Raw genomic sequence first — 27,958 nt, forward strand, 5'->3', positions numbered from 1 at the left:
CATTTTATATTTTTTGCAAAAGTATATTATCTATGAATATGTGACGCTCCACGAGAGAAGATTATTTTATTTTTATTCGTTTCGAAGAAATTAAAAATTCATTCATAAGTAAAACGATAAGAAGTTTATACATTAAGTAAAATAACACTTTAAATCTAGTACAAAAAATGACCGCTAAAAGACGATGGACACTTAAAGGTACGATCACACCTACCTGCCTTTTTTTTTATTAAAATTAAAAGAATAACAACAATTATCATCATGTAATTAATAATAATAATTTATTATATAAAGTTTCTAATAGTTTGATTATTTAAAAACATGGCATTTTCGCGCGTTTCACGTCTGTATCTTCCGTTTCCATTGTAGAGACAGCTTAAGTCGGGGCTTTTTAAAATTAAAAATGTCGGACACAATATGGAGGAAGGTTTTTTTAAAAATTGTTTGCAATTCTTTTGAAAATTGGTACTTTTTTTTGAGGTCTCTTATAACGAATTTTCAAAATTCAAAATAGGGAACTTTTTTAAAATTCATTACATTCACGTCCATCTTGAATTTTCCCTCTCCCAATTTAAAAATAATTTGAACTAACCTGACAAATATATTGTATGTATCCTTCCGCTGCGTGCGCAATCTTCTTTCGTTTTTTTTTGTAATTTGTTACCGGCAATTTTTTTTTTTTGCTCTATACAATAGTATTCAGATCTTGCATGTGCACGTGTTTTTTATTCAACTAATGTTAAAATACTTTTGTGATTTTTAAAATCAGTTAATAATTTCATGAATGCATGTATAAATAGCATTTGTTAAAAATGCGACGATCAATGAAATTGGATGAAGATGGAAAGGATGCAAAAGGTTCGTTTATTTTGCAATAACAATATAGTAATATGTTTAAAAAAAAAACTAAATGCATTTTTTCCCCCTAAAATTAAATATTCAATAAAATTAAAATTTATTTGAACTGAATAAATGGATAGTAATAATAATTTATACAACTTGGAAGTGCGAATTTAATATTTATAGCACACAATTACCATTATAGCAAAATGTTTTTGAATAACAGTTTTTTTAATAACTATTTTATTCACTTTTATTAATTATAAAGAAGTTGTTTTTTTTCATTTTTTAAATTATTGTTGAAAATAAGTTTTAAGCGAATTTTAAAAAGTGAGGTTAGGTTTCCATCTATACACGTTTTGTCTTTCTTTTATTTTTTTGTTTATTTTAATTTCATGCCGTGATTTTGATTTCTTTGTAAACTTTAGAAAATATGACCATAGAAAATATGGTAATAAATCTATAAATACTGTTTGTCAAATTTGTTACATCAAATAAATGAATAAAAATATTTTCGATTTATTGAAAATATTTTTTAATAGTTAATGTTTCTTTTATTTAGCCCCAATTACAGGTCGGCGAACTCGATCACTTTATTCAGTCGCAGAATTGCCCTTACGACGTAGTTCTCGTATTAGCAAACAAAATGATACCTCTGAAGTTATTGAAATTCCCCGAACTACCAGAAGCCGAAGTCGGTCTTCAACAGTAGAACCTGAAACGGAAACTGTTAAAAATACAAGGTTTGTTTCAAATATTGTTAAATTATTATTTATTATTATTATTATTATTACTATTATTATTATTATTATTATTACTATTATTATTATTATTACTATTATTATTATTATTACATTTTTTCGACAGTATTAATTACATGACTTAATGTAATATGTGAAAATTTTTAATTAGAATTTTTGCAAAATTTCTATTATTTTTGATAGATAATTTTTTGCGCTTTTTTTCAATCAATCAATTGTGGGAATTTTGAAAAATTTCAATTTTTTTTTCATAATTTCTATTATTTTTCATTAACAGAGTTTTTTACGCTTCTTTTTAACAATTTTTTTTTCATAATTTCTATATTATTTTTCATCGACTATTTTTTAGGCTGTTTTTTTTTTTTTTGAACAATCAAGTGTGAAAATTTTAAAAAATTTCATTTCTTTCAAGAAATAAAATTCTTAAATGGTTAGATACAAAGTACTTTTCACGAAATTCTGAAAATATTTGAATCACTTTGAATTTTAATACAAAACTTTAGGAATTATTAAAATTTTATATAAAATAATATTTATAGTTTAATTAATACTATAAAAATCTCAGTTTGAAGATAAACGGTTAAAATTTAAAATTAAGAGAAGAAATTCAAAGAATTAAATGTGATGAAAAAAAAATGAAAATATATCAAAAATAATTGAATTTTTAAAGATTAACAGATTATATTTTTAGAAATTTAAATTTTTTGTAAATTTATACTCCTAAATTTTTTCTATTAAAATTTCAAACATTAATTAAATTTTTAGAAAATTTTTGATTAAAATTTTTTTGAAATAACATAATTTTTGAAAAACTATTAAAATTATTAAAAATTATTCATTTTGCGAAAAACTTTAAATATTTATAAATACTTAAATTTTCTAATAGTTCCTACTAAAAATTTTTAGAATTAATTGAATTTCAGAAGATTTGAAATTGGAATTTTTTGTAAAGAAATGCTGAAAATTTTTTTTTCTATAAATTTTTAACTATAATTGAATTTGAAGGTTTTATAGAATTTTTAATTAAAAATTTTTGCAAATTATTGAAATTTCAAAGAATTTTTGTTAACATTTTTTTAATTCATTAAATTTTCGAAGGTCAGTAGTTAATTTTTTTTATGATAAAATTTTAAAAGATTTTCAATTGAAAATTAGGAAAATATTTAAAAGTAAATGAAAAATTTTATAGGTACAAATTTTTTTGGGAAAAAATTTAATTTCAATATTTTGAAATAATAACATGCTTGGCCTGTCCTTCTGTCCTAACTTGAAGTTAGGATTTCACGTGTTTTCTTGAATAGTAATCTTATGACGTGTCAAATTTTGACAATTCTTTTTCTCATTTTTGCCAAAGTTGTATAATTGTGTTTCCAAATTTTGGAATAAGTTTCTTTAAAATTACAAATTCGAAAATTCAATTCACGAAGCTGAAGTACACAACGTTTACCAACGAAATTTTTTTTAAAGTTGTATATTGATTCAAAAATTGTATACAAATACAAAAAATTTATGATGAGAAAAAAGATGCGCCAGGAAATTTCGTACAAGATAGTAATTTGAAAAAAATTTATTTTTAAAAATTAATTTTTAAGGTACCAGGGGCCAACGAATACCTATTAAATATTAATTATAAAAACACAGGCCTCGAATCAACTTAAAAACACAAAAAGTCGTTTTAGTCGATTTATATTCCAAAAAAAAGTGGATTTGTTTTTTATTTTAACAAAAATATTTTACAGATTTTTAAATAAAAAATTTTTTTTTTAATATTAATCCTTTTCGAAGGGTTAAAGTTGAAATTTTTAGAAATAATTAAATTTCAAAAGATATTGTTAATTTTCAAACAATTATTAAATTTTACAAAACTAAAAATAATTTATCAAACAATTTTTGGAAAACATTTTTTAAATTTAATTGAATTTTCAAAGATTTAAAATTGAGATTTTTGAAATTAATTGAAACTTTAAGTGTTTTGTAATTAAAATTTTAAATGATTTCACTAAAAATTTATTAGAAAATGAAGACAAAATACAATAATTTGAAAATCATTTTTAATTGAAAAATTGTTTCAGATAGTTGAATTTTCAAAGCATATTATTAAAATAGTTAAAAATAATTGAATTTCCTTAGAGTTATAATTGAAATTATTGAATTTCAAAAAAAAAAAAATTTTTGATGGAAAATTTTAGAAATAATTAAATTTTAGATGCTTTTAAATTCAAATTATTGAAAATTCAATTAATTTTGAATTCACATTTTTGAGAATAATGAAATTTTATTTGATTTTAAATTTGGAAAATAATTGAATTTCAGTTCATTTTGGGAAATAATTAAATTTTAATTGAAATTTTGGATAATAATTTAATTGAAGTTCATTTTTGATTGAAAATTTGGATAATTAATTTTGAATAGAAATTTTAGAAAATAATTGAATTTTATTTCATTTTAAATTAAAAACTTGGTAAATAATTAAATTTTAAATTGAAAATTTTGGATAATTATTGGATTTTTAATTGATTTTGAATTAAAATTTCGGGTAATAATTGAATTTTAGTTTATTTTGAATTGAAATTTTTAAAAAATAATTCAATTTTATTGTGATATTTTTTTTTTAAATTATAAACAATTGTTGAATTTCATAAAAATTTTAATTGAAAAATAATTTTGATATAATTGAATTTGTGATGTATTTCATTAAAATTATTAAATATAATAAATTTAGTGAAGAATCATTTTAGTACAAAATTTGTTAAATAATTGAATTGAAGAAGATTGGAAGAGGATCTACATTTTATACTAAAAAAATGTATTTTATTTACATTTTTTTCAAATGTAAAAAAAATGTCACATTTTATTAAAATAAGTCGATAAAAGTCGTATTTTTGAAAAAAGTCGGAAAAAGTCGTATAATCCGAGGCCTGTAAACATATAATTTTCATTATTATTATTTAATATGTAATAATATTCTAATAAATTAAATTATTATTGATAATATTAATTTTTGATTTCTTTATAACAAACAATTAAATAGTCAATTTGGCGCGCTTGCGCGCGTTTAATTTTGCTAGTTTTGAAATAATTGATATCTCAAAGAGTTGCAATCAAAAATTTTAATAATACAATTAAATTTTTGAAAAACTTAATTTTTACAAATAAATAAATTTTGTGTAAATTAAAATTAATTAGTTAAAAGCAGTAATTTTAATTTGATAATTGCTTAAATAATTAAATTGTTGAAAAAGTTTTATTGAAATTTTTTAAAATGATTAAATTCGCAGAGTTTTAGTTTTATTTTTTTTTTTAATAAATAACATAATTATATAGATTTAATAGAAATAAATCAATATTGTAATATTTGCAATAAAATGTTTTGACTTTTTCTATTTTTGAATGATTTAAAATTAAAATTTCATTTTTAAATAATTCAATATCGAAGAATGTATTAAAAATTATGAAATACTTAATTAAGTTTTTTTAAATAATAATTTAAATTATATTTTTGAAAATAATTGAAGTTTCGAATTTTTAGTGAATTAAAAAAAAAGTTGTAATTGAAATTTCGTAAAATTTGATAATAATTGAATTTTTAAAAAGAATTTCATTAAAACTTTTGAAAATATGTAATGTAATTATTTTAGAGTGAATAATCTTGAATTTAAAAGTTTTTAATGTTAGAGAGCAATGAATAAGTAAAAAAATGTATCAATATTAAAAAAAATAATGCAATATAGCTCTAAAAGGAAAAAAAAAATTAATTAAAAAAAAATGCTTGTAGACGGGATGTTCGATGTGGATCGGAAACGAAAACGATAACACCAGGTAGAGTTACTCGCAGAACGAGAGCAAGTTCTGTGACAATGTCTGATGATGATTTGAAATCTTCTCTATCCAATCTATCCACTCGGACACATTTCGGAACTCCCACAAGGTCTCGCAAACGGTTATCGATGGCACCTTCTCAACCTTCTCTTGCTGAGGAAACTCAAGATTTGAAGGAAGAAACCTGTCAGAGTACCGAAGTTCCAGTTATAGTAATAGAAGATGAGATTTCTGGTGAGTTATCAAATCTTCAAAATTTATATATATATTTTTTATCATTCTTACTTCAAATGATAAACTATTATTTTATTTTTATTAAATTGCAAAGTTTTTAATTTTAATAAATCATTTTTGTTGAATTTTATATAAAATTATTAAATTAAATTATGTGCCTCAAGTTTTGAAGGTTCAAAAAAAAACGTAATAATAAATTATTATTCTTTAATAAATTATTTATCTAGCTATATATTATTATTCTTATAATAAGAATAATTAAAAAATAAATAAAAAAGTACAGTAAACATATTAATTTATTTTCGAATACAGAAAGCTATATTTTATAATGAAATTTGAAATTTAGAAACAAATTTTTCGTTCATTTAAACGTTTAGAACTTCAGGTATATATATATATCAAATTAATTATTGACTTTCTGAGAGATATATAATAAAAACAAATCATTTTATTATGCAAAATTAAATTATAATTCTTAAAATAATTTAAAAAGAGATTCGTTGTCTATTTAGATTGAAAATCAAATGAAATTGATATTTCAATAATTAATTGTTGGTTGTTTTTATTATTAAATTTATTATTATCTCACTATGAAGATTAATAAATAATAATTTGGTTTTTTTATAATATTATAGAAATATATTAATTATATGTGGATCAGATATAAAAATAAATTTTATAAGTATTTATTTCTCTGTTTTATTTATTTTTTTTAAATTTATAAATTTTAATATCGATATATTCGTGTAAAAGAATAAAACAATATTTCTCAGTTGAATCAGATTCCGCAACAATTGGCGATATCGAAGAAGTTGATTCCATAAACAAGGACAAGATGAGTCCTTCAAAATCAAATCCCAATGACACTAAAGCATCTGAGGATGATCAATCAAATGGCTGTGATGAAAGTAAATTAATCGACTCATCAAATTCATGTAATAAATCAATTGATAAACTCACGGAAAATACAACAAAAGATTTATTGAAGGAAAAACCACTTGACGAAGTGAAAAAAAATTTAACTTCAATACACGAGATTGACAGTGATTCTGACGTTGATGTTTGTGGATTGACAAATAAACCCGATGACATTTCTAAAGTGGCTAAAAACGAGGATAGCGACGAAGAAATTGATGTTTGTGATATGAAAACGACTGAAAAGGAGAAGGAGAATATTGAGAATCAAGAAGTTGTTGTTGTTTTAGAAGATGTTTTAGAAAAAGTCAAAATAAACGCCTCGTATGTGAAAATGAAGCAATTATTTTTCTCAAAACGAACGGAGAAAATTCACGAGAGACGAAGTATCACTGAGGGAGTGAATGCAAATGTTTCACTTCCAAAGAAGAGAAACAGTTTATCGGCAGAATTAGTTCGTAAAATTGCTGGACACATAACTGACAATGTTGAGGAAGAAATCGATAATTTAGAAAATGAATCAGAAAAAACAGAAACTGAAACAAAAATAGAAGAAGATGTAATACAAGAAAAAATATTAGAAAAGGAAAATGAGGAGGAAAATTCTCAAAAAACAATAGAAACAATAGTTCTTGCTTCAGAATCCGAAGATACAGTCTCAAATGCTCAAGACACGGAATGTTCTATTATTCCCGAAACTGAATGTGAATCGGAAACAGAAAAATCCAATGATCTTCTCTCAAATGCAGATAGTCAGGCAAATGAACAAGAAATATCACCATCGACACAGGAAGATTCTTTTCTCAAAGAAATTGATCAATTTTTGGTTGAGCCTACAGAGAAAGTGGATAAAGCTCAAACACTTAAATCTCCCGTGAAATTATTTCAAGAAGTGAGTCCAAAGAAACAATTTTCATCTTACGAGAGTCCAAAAAATGTTGCAAACACTCCAAGCAAAGAAAGTCCAAGATTGATGCGAAAAATTTCGAAATCACCGAAAATTTCCAATTCTCCTGGAAATATTTGTCAACAAGAGAAAAATTCTTTAATTGATGATGATGCTGAAAAATTGGAAATTTCACCGAAAAAAAATTCTTCAATTAAAACGCCGATTAAAAATTTTGTTGAAAAATCAAATTCTCCAATTAAAACGCCAATTAAAAATTCTGTTGAAAAATCAAATTCTCCAATTAAAACGCCAATTAAAAATTCTGTTGAAAAATTAAATTCTCCAATTAAAAATTCCGTTGAAAAATTAAATTCTTCAATTAAAACGCCAATTAAAACGCCAATTAAAAATTCTGTTGAAAAATCAAATTCTCCATCTAACGATTCGTATAATTCAAATAGTGTGAAAAAATCTCCTAAAAATTGCAAAATTCTTGATACACCTCACAGTGAAGAAGAAAGTAGTGTTAATTTAAATTTGACATATGAAAGTGAATCGGACAGTGAAAATTTAAATGTTCCGGCAGCAGAAGAAAATTCGGAATTTTTGAAAAAAATCGCTGATAAAATTGACGATAAAGAAGATTCGGCAATTGAAACAGACAATACAAATTCGGATAATGAATTAGAAACTATTGACGAAAATGTTAGCATTAAAAAAAGTCCAGAAAAATTATCAATTGAAGTGAAAAATTCTCATAAAAATAAAAGTTTTGATTTAAATGACGAAGAAAATACAAAAAATGAATCATTGAATGAGGAAAAATTAAAATTAATTTCTCAGCAAGAGGAAAAGATAGAAAATAAATCAAATGAATCGGAAATTTCTGAAAGTTTTCAAATAGAAGAAATTTCTAAATCAAAATCCAATGATTTGGAAAATTCGAATTCAAATTTAAAAGAGAATATTTCTACGAACAATGTCGGGTCGAATAACGATTTTAAAATAGATTTAGAAAAAGTAAATTTTGAAAGTCAAATTTCTCCATCATTGGAAAATAGAAGATCTTCTATTGTTGCAGGATCGCCAGAAAAGCAGACAACGGAAGATGACGACGCACTGTTTTATTTCGAAGACGTCACTGCCGAGGAATTTACCACTCAATCTAAAGATGATTTTATTCTCCTCGATGATGATGATGATGATGAGGATGACGACGATGATAGTGAAACGAAAACGAAAAACAAATCTAACAATGACTCTCCTATTACGATTTTGCAGAAGGATGAAAATAAACACAAAAGATTGTCAATTGAATTTATTGAAGAAATGGAAACTAAAAATGTTTCAGACAAATCGATTGACGAATCTCCAGAGGAAAAATCCGAGAAATCTTTCAAGGAATTAGACAAAAATTCTTCAGTGAAACTAATTGATGAAACAGCATTAGAAAAATCACCGGAAAAAATAATTAAAAAATCACCAAAACATCGTGAAACTCCGCAAAAAATAATGGAAAAATCATTAACGAATCGCGAAACACCTCAAAAAATAATTGAAAAATCACCAATGAATCGCGAAACACCGCAGAAAATAATTGAAAAATCACCAATGAATCGTGAAACACCGCAGAAAATAATGGAAAAATCGCCAACAAAACACCGCGAAACACCACAAAAAATAATGGAAAAATCGCCAACAAAACACCGCGAAACACCACAAAAAATAATGGAAAAATCACCAACAAAACACCGCGAAACACCACAAAAAATAATGGAAAAATCACCAGAAAAAATAGTGGAAAAATCACCTGAGAAAATTACTAGAAAATCACCCAAAAAAAATTTAGAAATCATTGCTGACAGCAAAAAACAAGAAAAATTATCACCGTTTAAGAAAATTGAAGAAATTAATACCAATGAAAAAGAGAAAAAAATAAATCGTCCAATTGTGAGGAAAATTGAAATTTTTAAAGAGAAAATTCCCTTAAATCAATTGTTTAAAGAAAAAAAGATTTTACTACATTCAAATGAAAAAATTTCGGATAAAATCAATGTAATTGAAAAAACAAAAAGTCCTCTAAAGACGATTAATAAAATTTCAGTTCAAGATTTTATTCATCAATCGACAAAATCAAATTCACCATTTTTCAAAAAACTCGACGATAATTTGAAAAAGGAAAGTAAACGAAAGAAAACACTTCCAGCATTTATAATGAATCAAACAAGCAGTGATGATGATGATGATGATGTTGACAATGAGGAAAAATTAACAAAAAAATCTCATTTCCCGAAATTTTTAGATAAATTTGAAAATGACAGTGTCGATAACGATTCAAGTTTTGTCAAAGAAAAGAAAAAGAAACGAAAAATTGATAATAATGAAGATAATTCTTTCGCTAAAGACAAGAGTCAAAAGAAGAAGAAATTAAAGAACAAAGAAGAAGAAGAAGAAATAAAAATTGTGGACTCAGAAGTGAATTTAAAGAAGGAAAAGAAGAAAAAGAAATCAAAATTATTTATCGAGGAACCAGGAGAAGAAATAGAAACTGTAATAAAGGATAAAAAATCAAAGAAAAAGAAGAAGAGAAAAGAGAGTGAAACAGAACATGAAATACTTGAAACAGAAGAGAATTTTGAGAAAATCACAACAGTACAAGAAACCGAATTTTGTCCAACGGAAACTAATTCCGAGAAACGAAAGAAGAAAAAGAAGAAATCGAAGAAAGATAATGAAGTCGAGGAGAAAGAAATTGAAAATCCAGAGGAGTTGAAAAACGAAGAAACACTAGGAAAATTAAAAAAGAAAAAGAAAACTTCGAAACTTGCAAAAGAAAATCAAGAAGAAGAAGAAGTTTCCGAGAAACAAAAAGAAGAAACCCTACATAGAAAAAAGAAAAAGAAATCGAAAATTGATCAAGAAGTGACTGAAGAAAATCAAGAGGATAAAGAAGTTAAAATTCTAATGAAGACCAAGAATGAAGAAATTGAAGCTACAGATTTTGAGAAACGAAAAAAGAAGAAGAGAAAATCAAAAATAAATCAAGAATTAACGGCAGAAAATGACGAGACTAAAGAAGTTGAAAATTTAATGAAAAAAGAAACTTCTAAAAAGAAGAAATTAAAAATTGAAAAAGAAACAGAAGTAACGGAAGAAAAACAGAAAGACAAAGTAAAAAGTGAAAAAACAATTGATACAAGTTACAATACAAAAAAGGCGAAAATTGACAATAAAAAGAATCTTACAAAAGAAACAAAGAATAAAGAATCAAAAAAAGAACTAAAAGAAGAAAATAAAACTCAACTTTTCAATAAAAATGACAATTGGTGTATTGAAGATTTCAATTTACAATTATCAACAACTTCAATTGAGAAAAATACCGGATTTCAAGTTGAGAAAATCAACAAAGAAAAAAATAAATTGAAAAAAAAGAAAAATGTCAAACAAAAACTTGAATATTCAGATGAGGAATGTGAAATTGAAAAGAAATTTATGAAAAAAACAAAATCTGAAGGTTTAAAACGATTATCACCCGAAATTATTGCAAATCTACCGGAAAAACGTCAAAAATTAGATAAAAATTTATCTCAACAGAAAATAAAGGAAAATAAAACGAATAAAAAAAATGAATTAAATTCTTCAATTGAAAAGAAACAAGAATTTTTGAAAGTGAAAGAAAAAAATATGGGATTTGAAAATGAAAAACAAAAGAATAAAGAAAAGCAATTTGATTGGAAGCAAATAATTGAGATGCAATTAAATAAAAAACAAAAGAAAGAAAAAGCTTCATTTCAAATAAAAAAGAAAAATAATAAAAATCTCTTTTTTGATACAAAACAAGAAAAACTTATTGCATTAAATATTTCCAAACAAAACAAGGAGAAAAATGAGAAGCAAAATAAAATGAAAAACGACACACTAATTGGAAAACAATTACCTCAGGAAATGATTAAAATTAATTCACAAGAACGCAAGAAACAAAATCAAGAATCGAGTTCAAATACATTGAAAAGAAAATTAAAACAAATCTGCAGTGAAAGACCAAAAATGATATTTAATCCGAGAAAATGAAGATACGACGAAAAATACGAATACGAATTTCAAAATAATTGTATTTTAATTCCAATTTGTTTTAGACGTTAAAACTTTGTTTTTTTTATTATTATTATTTTGTGACTTTTTAAGTAAAAATAGTTGTATAATTGTTAGTTAGTGACTAAATCGATTTAATTGGTTAAAATAAATAATTTTTGCATTCATTTATAAAACAAAAACAAAAACTATATTTTTCTAATACGTTTAAAATAAAATGTACATTTACCAAATAAATAATTTACATTTTTCTTAGATATTATGTAGTTAACAAAAGTAAAATGCCTGTAAAAAGAATTCGTGTTTAATAAAAATATTTATAGTTATTGTTGTTAAATTAATTTCCTAATCAAAATTATATAATAATAAAATGCTTGGTCTGTCCTTCTGTCCTAACTTGAAGTTGGCCTTTTCTGATTTCACGTGTTTTTTTGAATAGTAATGACGTGACAAATTTTGACAATTCTTTTTCTCATTTTTGCCAAAGTTGTATAATTGTGTTTCCAAATTTCGGAATAAGTTTCTTTAAAATTCCAAATTCGAAAATTCAATTCACGAAGCTGAAGTACACAACGTTTACCAACGAAATTTTTTTTAAAGTTGTATATTCATTCAAAAATTGTATACAAATACAAAAAATTTATGATGAAAAAAAAGATGCGCCAGGAAATTTTGTACAAGACAGTAATTTGAAAAAAATTTATTTTTAAAAATTAATTTTTAAGGTACCAGGGGCCAACGAATACCTATTAAATATTAATTATAAAAACACAGGCCTCGAATCAACTTAAAGACACAAAAAGTCGTTTTAGTCGATTTATATTCCAAAAAAAAGTGGATTTGTTTTTTATTTTAACAAAAATATTTTACAGTTTTTTGAATAAAATTTTTTTTTAATAATAATCCTTTTCGAAGGGTTAAAGTTGAAATTTTTAGAAATAATTAAATTTCAAAAGATATTGTTAATTTTCAAACAATTATTAAATTTTACAGAACTAAAAATAATTTATCAAACAATTTTTGGAAAACATTTTGTAAATTTAATTGAATTTTCAAAGATTTAAAATTGAGATTTTTGAAATTAATTGAAACATTAAGTGTTTTGCAATTAAAATTTTAAATGATTTCACTAAAAATTTATTAGAAAATGCGGACAAAATACAATAATTTGAAAATCATTTTTAATTGAAAAATTGTTTCAGATAGTTGAATTTTCAAAGAATATTATTAAAATAGTTAAAAATAATTGAATTTCCTTAGAGTTATAATTGAAATTATTAAATTTCAAAAAAAAAAAAAATTTTCGATGGAAAATTTTAGAAATAATTAAATTTTAGATGCTTTTAAATTCAAATTATTGAAAATTCAATTAATTTTGAATTCAAATTTTTGAGAATAATGAAATTTTATTTGATTTTAAATTTGGAAAATAATTGAATTTCAGTTCATTTTCAATTGAAAATTTTGGGAAATAATTGAATTTGAATTGAAAATTTGGATAATTAATTTTGAATAAAAATTTTAGAAAATAATTGAATTTTATTTCATTTTAAATTAAAAACTTGGTAAATAATTAAATTTTAAATTGAAAATTTTGGATAATTATTGGATTTTTAATTGATTTTGAATTAAAATTTCGGGTAATAGTTGAATTTTATTTTTTATTTTGAATTGAAATTTTTAAAAAATAATGCAAATTTATTGTGATATTTTTTTTTAAATTATAAACAATTGTTAAATTTCATAAAAATTTTAATTGAAAAATAATTTTGATATAATTGAATTTGTAATGTATTTCATTAAAATTATTAAAAATAATTAATTTAGTGAAGAATCATTTTAGTACAAAATTTGTTAAATAATTGAATTGAAGAAGCTGTGAAGAAGATCTATATTTTATACTAAAAAATGTATTTTATTTACATTTTTTTCAAATGTAAAAAAAAAATGTCGCATTTTATTAAAATAAGTCGATAAAAGTCGTATTTTTGAAAAAAGTCGGAAAAAGTCGTATAATCCGAGGCCTGTAAACATATAATTTTCATTATTATCATTTAATATGTAATAATATTCTAATAAATTAAATTATTATTGATAATATTAATTTTTTATTTCTTTATAACAAACAATTAAATACTCAATTTGGCGCGCTTGCGTGCGTTTAATTTTGCTAGTTTATTAATTAAATAATATTTAAAAAAAAATAATAAACAAAATAACAGTAATACAAAATCGATTGATGAATCTCCAGAGAAAAAATCAGAGAAATCTTTCAAGGAATTAGACAAAAATTAATTAATTAAATATAAATAAAATTATTCAGGGTGTCTAACGGTCAGGGAATTTCTTTAATTTTATGGAATTTTTTATGAATAAATTAAAGTAACTATTAGTTTCAAAAAATTTTTTACTTTTTTCCCAAAGCAAATGCAAATTTAAAAGTTGGCCTTCACACTCAATTATTAAGCATGTGATATATCTTATATTCATTAAGTAAATAATTATTTACTACTATTTATCGAATCAAATAAATGATTTTTTAAACTTGGATAACAATTAATTAATTTTTTTCAGTGAAATATTTGGTTTTTTAATATAAATAAAAATTATTTGTTACAATTTTATTTTATCGGTTCAACTTCAAATAAAGTAAATTATTCATTAATACGAATAATTTATTATTTAATGCCAATACCCACATTTAAATTATAAAAATTTTTACGGCGTCGAATATTAAATTATCGAATTTCTATTTAGCAAAATTGTATAAAGTGGATTTTATATTATGCAAAATTTTCAATTTACATTTAACTAAAATTCGATTTAAAAGAATTTCTATTTAGCAGAACTCTTATAAAGCATTTTTTCTAATCCTTTTTTTAAAATTTTAAATTAATATAATTTCAATTTAACAAAATTTATGTTTATGAAAATTGACAAAAAAAGAATTAGGTAGAATTTTTCTTAAATGAGAATTCTGTTAAATAAGAATTAGTACGAATTAAAATTTTCTTTAATAAAAACTTTGTTAATTAAGAATTTTGTTGAATAGAAATTCTGTTAATTGTGGATTTATTAAATGACAATTCTGTTAAGTAAATATTTTGATAAATCGAAATTTACTAAAATAACAATTTTGTTAAAAAAAATTGTTCTTTATGCAATTTTTCTTAACATAAATTCCATTAAATTGAAATTGTATTAATTTGAAATTCAATGTACTAGAAAATCTGCTTCATATAATTTTACTAAATAAAAATTTAATAATTTAAGATTTGACGCCGTGAAAATTCTTTTAAATTAAATTTTGAGAATATTTATACGTCCCCAATTAGTTTATTTATTTAACTTAAATATTATATTTTTTACGAAACATTATTTATTTGGTTCAAATATATATGAAATTAGTGGATAATAGACAGGTAAATGATTTAATTGTATTAAAATAAAAATTTTTTAGTGTAATTCAGGTGAGTGAAAAGTCAGGGAATTTTTTTTCCCAGCAGTTGTTAGACACCCTTCTTATTTTACCAGTAAAAAAAATCATCAATTTTAAAAGAATAAAATATCATTTAAAAATTGGCAAGTATTTATTTTACTATTACTATTATTAATTTTTATTATTATTATTTATTTATTATTCATTACTTTTATCCAAAGAACGCAAAAAAAAAATTAAAATTAAATCTTTAAATTGCCAATAATATATAGTAAATTAATTTTTTAGAATTTTTTGCACCGAATTTTCGAAAAAAAACAGCAAAGAAAATTCTACTAGAAAAAATTTTTATTTTTTAGCACTTACCTTTGTTGTTGAAGAATACGAAAATAAATATATTTTTCTTCTTTTTTATATCTACAAAAGTCAGATATAAAATAATTGGGTCATTTTAATTACTTCAATTCTATTATATAATTTGTATTTTATTATTTTTTTTTTTAAGAAGACCCTTCTCAATTGAAATACCTCTTGCAAAGTTGAACAATTTACATTTTCCAATGTTTCGAATACAAAATAAATTGTAAGAATTAAAATTAATTAAATTTATAAGTTTTTGTTTTTCTCAACAACCTTAATGTAATATACATATAATTAAGAGAATTTACCACATCATCGATAGAAATTAAAAGTTTCAAATCAATTTTAGTTCGAAGACACACATTTTGTGAATATTACAATCTGCAATTGGCAGTCAATTACCACAAAAACGTTTCAATAAAATCCGAAAAAAAATATATTTTCCAAAAAAGAAGATCGCATTTTTGACAATAAAAGAAAAAAATCCAAATTTTGTTAAAAATAAAATCTTAAAATTCATAAGTGTACAAATTGATTAATTAAGTAAAGGTTGTGCCGTGCTTGATAGCGAAGGACTCAAGGGGTTTTTTTTTTTTTCTTAATAATATTTTTATAAAAAAAAAAAATTCTGCTCAATCCTTCTACACTGAGAACAAATTTACCATGAAAATACCTCTATGACAAAAAATCTATAGCCAATAATAAACATTTCGATTTGCTCTATTCTTGTTTTAAAAAAATTTTTTTTTTTTTTTTTTTCAATTCAGCGGTTGGATCGCTGAATTTTTCATCGAAAAGAAACAATTTTTTTTTTCTTTCCATGTACCGATCTTCGAACGTGTAGATCTAATAAATTATTTTTTCACATTTTTCTTCTCCAAGTTAATAATTTATTAGCCATGGGTGCAAGTAAATCTCTTGAATCAGTGCAGCTGAAAAAAATATAAAAAATTTTCTTTTAATACAAGTGTTGAGCAGGATTTTCGAAAAAAAAGCTTCAGATTGCTTTTTTTGTTTTTTAATCACCAAAATAATCTAAAAAAATCGACGTTTACAAAATAATTTTAAATTCGCAGATTCAGGATAATAATAATAATAATAATTATTCATGTTCTCGTCATATATTTATAAATCCATTTATCATTTTTTACGAAGGATTTTTTTTGTTTCCTTACTTAAAAAAGTCTTTCTTAGGAATATATATTTTTTTTTTAATGAAACTCGAAAAATCAAAAAAAAAAAGAAACAACTTTTTAAAAAAATCACGTTTATTCGAATTTGAAAATAATCATTAAAAATTGACATTCTATTTACAAAATAATTTCATTTAAATTTTGAAGGCTTTGAATTCGAAATAATAATTTTCCAAAATTGTGCAAACAAAAAAAAATTCTATTAAGTACAAACGAGATTCTTAAAAAAAAAATTAAAATTAAACCATTTTACAGAAAAAGATCAAAAATTTCTTTTAAACAAGAATTAAAAAAAATTTTAAAGCCTTCAAAATTATTTTCTTTGAGTGTACAATATTAAATATTTCCAAATCAGATTATAAAAAAATTTACATTCAATGTAGATATTATTTCTTTTGACAGAAAAAAAGAAAAAAAGATGAAAAAGGATAGAAGAATGACTTTTGAAATGTAAAAAAAAAATTGCTTTTAACAATAAATTAAAGAGTATTAAAATTACTTTTGATTTACGTTAATGATTATTGCGAACAATAAATCAGAGCATTCCACAGCTTCTAAATTAATAATAATAATAATAATAACAATATTCACGATTTCTACACTCAGTATTTGCTATATATATATATAATCTTAAAAAGTGTACAAAAACTTCATCTCTTTTGACAAGCGCTAATAAATGCAAATCAAAAAATCATTTCTTGCTTGACAAATCAAAATTACACCATATTTGTCAAGCATTGAATCTCATTTTCTATATTTTATTAAATGGTTTAAAACTAATTATACTTTGGTATCATTGTAAAAAGAAAGCAAATAGAAAGCTTCGAAAAATTTTCTAACATTATTATCATCATCATTTTAAAACGAACATACACAGGAAAAAAAAATTTATTTGATTCAAATTCTCGATTACTTGACTATTATCAAATAAATATTTACTTGAATCAAAGAATTTTTATTTAAATTAAATAAATTGTATTTGAATCAATAATTTCTGTATTTGAAATAAATACCATTTTATTGACTCAAATAATAATTATTTGATACAAATAAATATTTATTTGATAATAGTCAAGTAACCGATTATTTGAATCAAATAAATTTTTTTTTTTCAAAATAAAAATTATTTATTGAAGAAAGCAAAATTAATAAAATTCAATTTACATTAAAGCTTAATATTTCTCTCCGTATTGGGAAAAAATTTATCTTTTAATAAAAAATATTCGACAGTCAGAGGAGGAAATTGTCAATAAATTTATTTTCTATAGAAAAATTTTCACAATATATATATACTTAATGCGTCTTTTTAGATCCATTGTAATAAAAAAAATATTCGTACAAAAAAAAAAAAAATTAAAAAGATCTTCAAACACTTTTTTTTACAATTCTGATATGCGTAACACGTGTTTTCTTTAACTTTACAAAAAATTCCATGACATTTATTTTTAACAAATTTTTTTTTTTTTTTTTAATATTCAGTTTTTAATACAAAAATTATTTTACAGATTTTCATTTGGTAAAATGTCTTTTTTAAAACGATTTAAAAAATATGAGAAAAAAGATTAAAAAAAAAAATTAAAAATGGATAAAAATTGAAAAAAAATATTTTTTAACAAATGAAATTTTTTTTATTTTCAAATTATTTAAATTCCAATATGAACAATTAACAACTTACTATTAGTTTTATTTTACATAATTTTTATTTACCTAATTTTTTGTATGTTTACAAAAGACAATTTGCCATTAAGTTTATTCTGTATTTTTTTTTTAAGTCTTTAAATATTATCATTTAATTTTTTCATGTTAGTTGATTTTTCATAAAAAGTCGTTTCTATTCCTAATAATAATTGTTTAGTAAAATATTTTTTTACAATGTTCCTTATTGTTATTATTAATAAATTTTTAATATAAAAACTTATAAATAATAAAGAATTAATATAGATTATTTAATTATAACTTAAAAAATAGCATTAAATAATGAATAAGATAAATTGTAAAATCAAATTTCAAAACATATATTTGAATATTGGAAAAAAAACTATGGCAAATTATAAATAGAATTAAATAAAAAATTATGTAAAATAAAAAAAAATAAAAATAACAGTTAATTGTTAATTACACAAATAAGAAAATTAGAGAAAAGTTGAGTTTTAATACAAAAAAAAAACTATTGACAAAAGAGAAATTTTCATTTAAAAAAATTTTAATTTCCGAATATTTTACAATATTTTTCTTATAAAATATCAATTGGGAGAAAATTCTTGAAAGCTATTTTTTCGGATAGGAGAAAAATCGATGAAAAATATAGAAAAGTTTGAGACAAAAAGAATGATAAAATTGTAATGTAGACATTAATGATGTACATGTATATACAGGATTGATTTTGCTTGAAAAAAATGAAAATGGTCAATTTTTCCGACACGTTTTCATTTGTGAAAAATTCTCTCAAAGAAACGAGAATATTTTCGGTAAGGAAACAATGTAATATTTTTTTTTTCAACATAATTTTCGCCTGAATTGAAAAATTCAAATTTTGATTAACTGAATTTTTATCAAAATGTGAAATAATTGAATATAATAATTATTATTGTAATTAATTTTCATTGAAAACAATAATTGTTTCCTTCATTTGTACTAATGGATTCTTTTTTTTTTATTAATTTCTATTATTGTTTCCTTTCCTATAAAGAGAATATAAAAATTTTTAATTAAAATTAGAGTAAAAAATTTTTCGAATACATCTTCCATTTAAAATTAATAAATGATAAATTAGTGCAATTTTGATCGAATTAAGGAAAATCAGGCCTCGGATCGACTTTCAGGCACAAAACAAAAGTCGTTTTAGTCGATTTATATTTCAAAAATGCTTTCAGATAATTGAATTTTCAAAGAATATTACAAAAATCATTAAAAATAATTGAATTTCGAAAAAATTATAATTGAAATTAATAAATTTCAAAAAGTTTTAGATGGAAAATATTAAAAATAATTAAATTTTAGAAGGTTTTAAATTAAAATTTGAAAATAATTGAATTAAAGTGATTTTTAATTGAATTTTTTTTAGTAATTTCTGTTATTGAAGAATGTCTTAAAAATTAAAGACAAAAATTGAACTTTAAAATTTTTTAATTGAAAAATTGAATTGGAAAAATTTTAAATAAAAAATTTTAATTGAATTTTCGAAGAATATTAGGTATAAAAATTAAAATTATAATTATTAAATTTCAGAAAGTTTAAGATGGAAAATTTTAGAAATAATTAAATTTTAGAAGATTTATACAGATTTTAAATTAAAATTTTTGAAAATAATTAAATTCAAGTGATTTTAAATTCAAATTTATTTGTGATTTCTGTTGTTGAAGAATTTATTAAAAAATAAATACAAAAATTGAACTTAAAATTTTTTTAAATTGAAAAATGCTTTCAGATAATTGAATTTTCGAAAAATATTATGAAAATCATTTAAAACTGTTGTATGTTTTAAATTGAAATTTTTAATAATTTTACTTGATTTTTGTTTTAAATTGTAAAAAATTGTTGAATTTCATAAAATTTCTTAATTGAAAAATAGTTTAAGATAATTGAATTTGTGAAGCATTTCATTAAAATTTTTAAAAATAATTAATTTAGAGAAAAATTTTTAGTAAAAAATGTGTTAAATAATTAAAATAATGAAGATCTGCATTGTATACTAAAAAAAATGTATTTTGTTTAAAAATTTCGTAAAAAAAGTTGAAAAAAGTCGTATAATCCGAGGCCTGTAATTTTAATTAAAAACAATTGTTTCCTACATTTATACTAATGGATTTTTTTTTATATTAATTTATTTTATTGGTTTCTTTCCCATATAAAGAGAATATAAAAATTAAAAATTAAAATTAAAGTAAAAAATTGTTCGAATACATCTTCCATTTAAAAATTAATAAATGATTATTTAGTGTAATTTTGATCGAATTAAGGAAAATCAAAATCTCTATATGAAAAATGGATTTGGAAGAATTTATAAAGGAAAAATATAATATAATAAAAAAAAAGACACAGAAGGGTTTAAAAATGTAAATGCGCTCAAAGTTTGCCTCAAATTGCAAAGAAATTTTTCGTTGAAAAAAAAGTCGAAAAAAGAAACTTTTTTTTTTTTTTTTTTTTTTTTTTTTTGTTGAAAAATTAACAATAAAGAGGAAAAAGTGACCAATCTCACTTTGTGTATGTGTATAATATGTTAATAATCTGAGCGCAATTTTCTACAACTAGAAAAAAATATATATGTATATGTGTTGTATACTTATTGTTACATTATTACATTACGCATTTTTTTTTTTTTGTCAACATGGCAGAGGATAGAAATATTCGGAATTTCCATTATTAAGGAAATTATATTTAAAGAAAAGACATAAAAATTCTTCCTTCTCAATATTATTCGCGCCTAACAAGTCATTTAATTTCTTATCTACATCATTTTTCATATTATTTCATTTTTTTTTTTTTTCCGAACACTCATCGGTCTGTACACGTCTTTAGTTTATTTTTTATTAATTTCAAAATTCTCGCACAAAATACAGTACGAGATTTGAAAGTTTTTTATTGTTTTAAGCTTGTTTTTATAAATTTGTAAACTTGTCGTCGTTAATCAGGGGGGTTGCAATAAATCAAATCGGTAATTCGATTGGTATTATGCTCTCATGTCACTTTTTTTTTTTTGTAAATAATTTTTTACCCCTTTTTTCAATATTATGTTTTTTTTGTTTTTATTATTATGTCATAAAAATCGCAGTGGTGCAACAATATATTATCGAGGAACTCAAGTCACTCATTCGGCGAGTCTCGTCTCAAATCTTGAAAAGTAAGAGAGAAGAATTTTTTTTTTCAAGATTCAAGGCAACAAACTGCTTTCTTTTTTGTTATCGTTCGTTAAGACAATATTTTTTTTTTTTTATATATAAAATTCAACAAGTCTACTTTTCTAAATCTAAGGGGGAAGGGAATTTGCAATGCAGAGACTATAAATTTCCACGAATTACAATTCTTGTTATTTTTCAAAGTATCTACAATGAAAAAGAAAGGGAAATTAATTTAAATATTTTTGAATTTAAAAACGTAAATGTAAATTAAAAAAAAATTCTTTTCTTTTATGCAAATTATTGCAAGAAATGTAATTCTGGAATAATCAAGTCAATATTTTTTGGGAGGATTATTATTTACTTACAAGTCTATTAAATCCGTAGCGAATTTATCTCTAACTAATCGTTTTCTAATCCCGTGTTATATATTTGAAAGTTTTTCTTTTTTTTTACGGACATTGATAAGGATTTTTTTTCTCTCTTTCTTTCTCTCCTTCGGGATCATGAAAATTCTCTGAGATGAATAATTTCTCGCAAACCCTCATGATAAATTGCTTTGTATATAATAATATATGATTTGTATATATATATATATTTATTTTTTTATTTATTTATAGTTGTACTGTCGTCGAAATTAACGTAAAATGATAAAAGTTTATTTTTTTTCATAATATGCATATGAGCAGAGATTATAAAATTCATTAATAATTAAATATCGAATTAATCTCCGCAATGCACTTGCAAAAAAAAGAAATTCTCGAAAAACTTATCAATGTAACAATAATACGACATTTACGTGGACTTTCGATTTTTTGTTTTCTCCTCTATTTTAGTTTTGTCTTTCATTCAATAAACAATAATTTTCATTACAAGCATAACTTGAAATTAAAGTTCATGTCTGCCTTTTTTTTGCGGGAGGGGTGTAATTATTATTATTATTGGAAAGAATTCAGAGAATTTTAAAAAATCTTTACCGTAACTGTATGATTTTTTTTTTTTTAATTAAATTTGTTCCTTTTTCTATTTTTTTATTTTCAATAAGCAGACATGAATTTGTGAAGAAATTCTATAAAATTCAATGTCAAGGAGGCATAACTATTGTAAAAAATTTTGTTCACAAATGACATGTTATCTGAAAAATGTGAGTGGTATGCAACTGATGATATTGTAGTTGTACATTTGATGCACGGATTTTTTTTTTTTTTTTTTGTTTATATTTATAAATTTATAATAAAAAGACAGGAGAGTTTTACTTATAACGAAGGATAATCGCATCCAAAACTTACGCTGTCTGCTCTGCTGGGACAAACTTTTCGAAATACACGTTCAATAAACGTTTGCCTGTGAACAAAAACGAAAATATTTAAATATTATATTTCTTTAATTATATTGAAAATAAAGAGAAATTTGTAAAATTTTATTAATTTTTATTAATTTTTATTACAAATAAGATTATAAATTTCAATAATTATTTTCAAAGGTTTCAATCAAATTTTACAAAATTTCAAATATAAAATATATAAATTTCAAAATTCAATTTCGTTTAATTCAATAATATTCGAAAATTCAATTATTATTTTCAAAAATATAATTTAAATTATTATTATTAAAAGAAACTTATTTATTTTAAAATTTTTAATAAATTCTTCGATAATTGAATAATTAAAAACATCTCTTTTAATATTGATTTATTTCTATTATATCCATAATAATTGTTATTTATTAAAAAAAAGATAACTAAAACTATTTGCAAATTTTATAATTTACAAAAAGTTCAATAAACTTCTTCAATAATTTAACTATTTAAGCAATTAGTAAATTAAAATTATTGTTTTTAAAGTATTTGTAGAAAAGTTATAAGTTTTTTTTTTTAAATTATTATTATTAAAAAACTAAAATACTAAAAAAAAATTTGAAAAAATATTTCAAAATCGAAAACGTAAATTTTATAAATTTTAATTAAATGGGACAAATTTCTTTAAAAAAAAAAAATTTTGACAACAATTCAAATTTAGAGTTTTTATTTGAAACTATTTTAAATGAAATTTTACAGAAATATTAAAATTATTAAAAATAATTGAACTTTAGAAGAGTTATAGTTTGAAATTTTTAAAAATAATTAAATTTCAAAAGATTTTGTTAAATTTCAGACAATAATTAAATTTTACAAAACTAAAAATAATTTATCAAATAATTTTAAATAACATATTCTAAAAATAATTGAATTTTCAAAAATTTACAATTCAAATTTCTAAAATTAATTAAACTTCAAGTGATTTTTAATTGAAATAATTTTTAGTAATTTCTATTGATAAAGAATTTATTAGAAATTACAGACAAAAAATAAATTTCAAAATTTTTAAATACAAAATGCTTTCAAATAATTGAATTTTGGAAGAGTTTTAATTAAAATAATTAAATTGCAAAAAGTTTTAGATGGAGAATTTTTAAAATAATTACATTTTAGAGGTTTTTAAATTGAAATTTTGGAAAATAATTGAATTTCAAAAGATTGTGTTAATTTTCAGATAATAATTATATAATAGGAGTTTAGTGTTTTCTGTTGATGAAGAATTTATTAGAAATCACGAACAAAAATTGAATTTCAAAAGTTTAAAATTGAAAAATACTTTAAGATAATTGAATTTTTGAAGAGTTATTATAAAAATTATTAAAAATAATTGAATTTCGGAAAAATTAAAATTGCAATTATTAAATTTTAGAAAGTTTTAGATGGAAAATTTTAGAAATAATTAAATTGTTAAATATTTAAAATTGAAATTTTTTGTCATTTTATTTGATTTTTTAAAATTGTAAACAATAATTGAACTTCATAAAATTTTTCATTGAAAAATAATTTAAGATAATTGAATTTGTGAAGAATTTCATTAAAAATATAAAAAAATAATTAATTTAGAGAAAAATTTTAGTTAAAAATTTGTTAAATAATTGAAATAAACAAGATGTAAAATCTGCTTTGTATACTAAAAGAAACGTATTTTGTTTAAAAATTTTGTAAAAAAAAAGTCGAGAACGTCACATTTTATTTAAATAAGTCAGAAAAAAATCGTATAATCCGAAGCCTGAAATCGTTGTGAACTTCATCGACGTTAATTTTTATAAAAATTTGAAATTCTTATAAAAGTTTTTTGTAAAATACAAAAATAAAAAACAAACTCACTTTGCAGCAAGTCCTCCACCAGGTGGCAGATTCGGTAGTTCCACACAAAGAAGAAATTTGAGCATCTGAACAAAGTCGAAGTTCTCTTTTCCCTCCTGTTGCTCAACGATTTCTGTTTCACAGAAAAAAAATAAATAAATAGAATAAGATAAGACAAAAATAATTATTGTGAGATATAAAGAGTTTATATAACGTTAAAAAAACTGCACGTGCTTTCTTTGACAATTATTTTTTTTTTCTTTAGAAAAAAAAAAACGAACAAACAACAGTGCAATTAATTAACTAATTAATTAAATCAAGACAATATTTCAAACACGTCTTTTGACTTTAAAGCCAAAACTATATATATAAATATGTATGTATCAACTGTTATACCGGTGTGAGATAAAAGCTTTCATTCAAAATGCAAACAACAAAATTCCCACTGTCTCAATATTGGCATAATAAAACCGTAACAAATTTTTTTGTTTTTTTTCTTCTTGTAAATTAAAAATTATTTTGTGAAAAGAAAGGGATTTTCTAAATAGAAAGAGAAACGAATAAAAGGGGAACATGCAAACTACTCAGGACTGGAATATAAATGACAAAAGCCATAGTACATTTCTTATGGGTAATTAATTCCATCCGATAAATTATAGGAAATTAAAAAAAAAAATTATTTTTTTTAAATTCATTTTTAGTGCCAATTTAAAAAAATTGTATTCCGGTCGTAAGCATATAGCGTTTCTCTTTCGTAATTATCAATTTTGTCCACCTCTGGAATTGTCGGAATCATTTTTTTTTTTTTTTCATATTTGTTTTAGATAATCGATAAAAAATTTGTTTTTTTTTTTTTTAACGGCTAATGCAGGAAATTCCGCCATAAGAAATGCATTGCCGTTAAATGCCTGCAAAAAAGGATTGAATGGGGGGGGGGGGGGGGTGAAAAAGTGAAGAGAAAAAAAAGACGGAGATCTAGAGGCATAAAGAAAGTAGTACCTACCTTAAAAAATCTTCTATGTATAAATGAATTATTTTTTTTTCAATACAAAACGAGACTTTTTTTATTTACAATAAGAACTTTAATGTTTCCTTTCTAACAACTCCAAGGGTGGAACACATTCTTTGAAGGTATATAAAGATTTCGCACATCAACGATTAACTACTTAACAATCAGGTAACAGTGGTACAATAATATCAGTTTTTAAAAAAATTCCTTTCTTTCTTTTTTTTTATATTTTAATAAATCAATTTTTTTTAGAGACGCATCAATATTCATTCAATTTTTTTTTTTTATTTATTTATTCAAGGCTAACAAAATTTATTTATTTTTTAATACTTTTTAATTTATACGTCATTTAACATAAAAAAAATAATTAAATTTTGTCTCTACTTAGAAAAAGGGAAAAATTTTAACAAGTTTTTTTTTCTAATTTTCAATTGTAAAACAAAATTGTTTGGTCACTGGATAAACGAGTAAATTTCAGGAATATTCACGAGTTTCATAAAAACAAAAAAAAAATAAAACTATTTGGCACTCGGTTTTTTTTTTTTAATTTTTGTACCGCTGTTAGGCTTAACAATCTAATGGAAAATATTTATATATATATATAAATAATTTATGATCTAAATTCGTATCAAAATTTTTGTCTAAAACACATTGTTTTCTTTTTTTGTTTTTGAGAATTTGAGTTTCATAATTAGACGTTAAGTATTTCGTATCAGTTATTCATTTCTTTCGATTATTTATGACTAGATTTAATGAAATGATACGCACTTAACAACAGTCTCATTTGACAAATTAAATTTTTTTATCAATCGTTTCTGTCTCATGACTCGATTTCAAATTCAAAATTCTAAAATAAAAATTTTTCAGTCAGATTATTATACATTTACAAATTTAACTACTTTTCAATTCCCTTAATTTGGCCCCTTATCAATTTCATTATTTCCATTTATTATTTTTTTAATATTTAATATTAATTAAAAAAATAATTAATATTTAATAAAAAAATAATTTATATTCAATAATAAACATTAAAAAAAAGTTAATGTTTTACAACTATTCAAAAAAAAAAGAAAAAAAAACAGAAACGATTGAAAATAAAAATTATCTTGTAATTATAATTACTAAGATAAAATTCTAATTGTCCTAAAATTCAATTTCACATTCTTGATTAATTTGATAATATTGTTAACTTCCTTTGAAGTAGGTACTAATTCGCAATCTCCAAGATATTAGTTCGTAATTTTTTTTTTTATTGTTTCTTTGGCAAAAAAACTTTTTAAAAATTTTCAATTTTTACGTTAATAAAAAACGGAATTTGAAATCGAGAAAAAAATTTTGTTTTACAAAACAAAAGGACAATAATTTTATTACAGGGTGGCCACTATTTTTAGACTTTTTGTCTCCCGTTTTTCTCTTGGTTTTTAGTTACTATGAAAATTAATATATTTTGATTTTAAAGGACCGTTTTGTACCCTCTAAAATAGATCGTCATGATTTTTTTTCAAATTTTTTCATCAAACCATATTTACGAAATATGAATTTTTCAAAATTGGAGAATTTAAATAATTTTTAATTTTTTGAATTTTCATAATTTCCTTAAAAATACATCAATTTTAATAGTTCTTTTTCAAAATATATGTTTTTAAATAAAGTTTTCAAAAATTTCATTACAAAAAAATTATAAAATTAAAATTTACTATATTTTTAGTAATTTAAAAGTTAAAATTTTGTTTTTAAAACTGTTTGTATCCTTCGATTTTTTAAATTTTCAAAAAAAAACTACTTTTACAAAAATTTCAAGCCTGGTTCGATAATGGGAAAAACATTTTTTCAATATTTTCGGAATTTTTTTAAATTTTCGAAATTTTGCATTTTTTAAAAATATCTCTGGTTTTTTTTGTACTACGTACTTTTATGTATTTTGATGCGCTGATTACGAAAATGATAGTGACAATTTCGAAAAATTTGATTTCTATGGTGAAAACCATAGAAAAGTCCTAAATTTTTTGTTTTTTTTTTTTTTTTGTTTTTTTGGGTAAAAATATGCAAAATTTTCAAAAATGTAAAAGGTATAAGAAATGTATTTCAATTCAAAATTTCGAAAATTTTAAAAAATTTTGAAAATAATGAGAAAATTGTTTTCTCACGACCAGACTAGGCTCAAAAATTTTTGTAAAAGAAAGTAGTTTTTTTTGAAAATTAAAAAAAAAAAAAGAAATCGAAAAATACAAACAGTTTTAAAAACAAGATTTTAACGTTTAAATTACAAAAAAATATAGTAAATTTTAATTGTATAAATTTTTGAAATTTTCAGTTAAAAATACTCATTTTAACAAAAAAATAAAATTGACGCATTTATAAGAAAGTTATGAGCATTCAAAAATAAAAAATCATTAGAATTCTCAAATT

General features: G+C 21.7%; 2 protein-coding genes across 6 annotated transcripts in view; one reads left to right on the top strand and one right to left on the bottom strand.

Moving 5' to 3' along the window:
- The first annotated feature begins 620 nt into the window (after positions 1 to 620).
- On the top strand, positions 621 to 11,876 carry LOC127284939 (myb-like protein X). Of its 2 annotated transcripts, none has more exons than XM_051310665.1 (4): positions 621 to 858; positions 1,403 to 1,583; positions 5,377 to 5,654; positions 6,428 to 11,876. In XM_051310665.1, exons 1-4 carry the CDS (start codon positions 813 to 815, stop codon positions 11,527 to 11,529), a joined length of 5,607 nt encoding a protein of 1,868 aa, XP_051166622.1. In that variant the 5' UTR covers positions 621 to 812; the 3' UTR covers positions 11,530 to 11,876. The 2 variants fall into 2 exon arrangements, with proteins under 2 accessions (XP_051166622.1, XP_051166623.1); XM_051310666.1 differs by having other exon boundaries at positions 6,437 to 11,876.
- Positions 11,877 to 15,453: 3,577 nt separating this feature from the next.
- The window catches only part of LOC127284956 (protein phosphatase 1B), a 28,781-nt gene continuing 16,276 nt past the window's right edge, over positions 15,454 to 27,958 (bottom strand). For 3 of the 4 annotated variants that reach the window (XM_051310687.1, XM_051310686.1, XM_051310688.1), the window contains exons 4-5: positions 24,562 to 24,673; positions 21,817 to 22,721 (exon numbers count right to left, since the gene is read on the bottom strand). In XM_051310687.1, coding sequence (XP_051166644.1) covers positions 22,634 to 22,721; positions 24,562 to 24,673 — 200 coding nt within the window. In that variant the 3' untranslated portion in view covers positions 21,817 to 22,633. Of the gene's footprint in view, positions 16,282 to 21,816; positions 22,722 to 24,561; positions 24,674 to 27,958 lie in introns of those variants that run through there. The other variant, XM_051310689.1, reaches the window with a different exon arrangement.

Source organism: Leptopilina boulardi, unplaced genomic scaffold (genome assembly GCF_019393585.1).
Source record: "Leptopilina boulardi isolate dan_hultmark-lab unplaced genomic scaffold, ZJU_Lbou_2.1 LbouV2_327, whole genome shotgun sequence".
Lineage (NCBI taxonomy): Eukaryota > Metazoa > Arthropoda > Insecta > Hymenoptera > Figitidae > Leptopilina > Leptopilina boulardi.

Bases quoted from the DNA above. Each gene is read 5' to 3' on its own strand.
- LOC127284939 (XM_051310665.1), top strand. From the start codon at position 813: ATGCGACGATCAATGAAATTGGATGAAGATGGAAAGGATGCAAAAG. The intron at 1,584-5,376 runs GTTTGTTTCAAA...AAATGCTTGTAG, and splicing joins GAAACTGTTAAAAATACAAG to ACGGGATGTTCGATGTGGAT. The intron at 5,655-6,427 runs GTGAGTTATCAA...AATATTTCTCAG, and splicing joins AATAGAAGATGAGATTTCTG to TTGAATCAGATTCCGCAACA.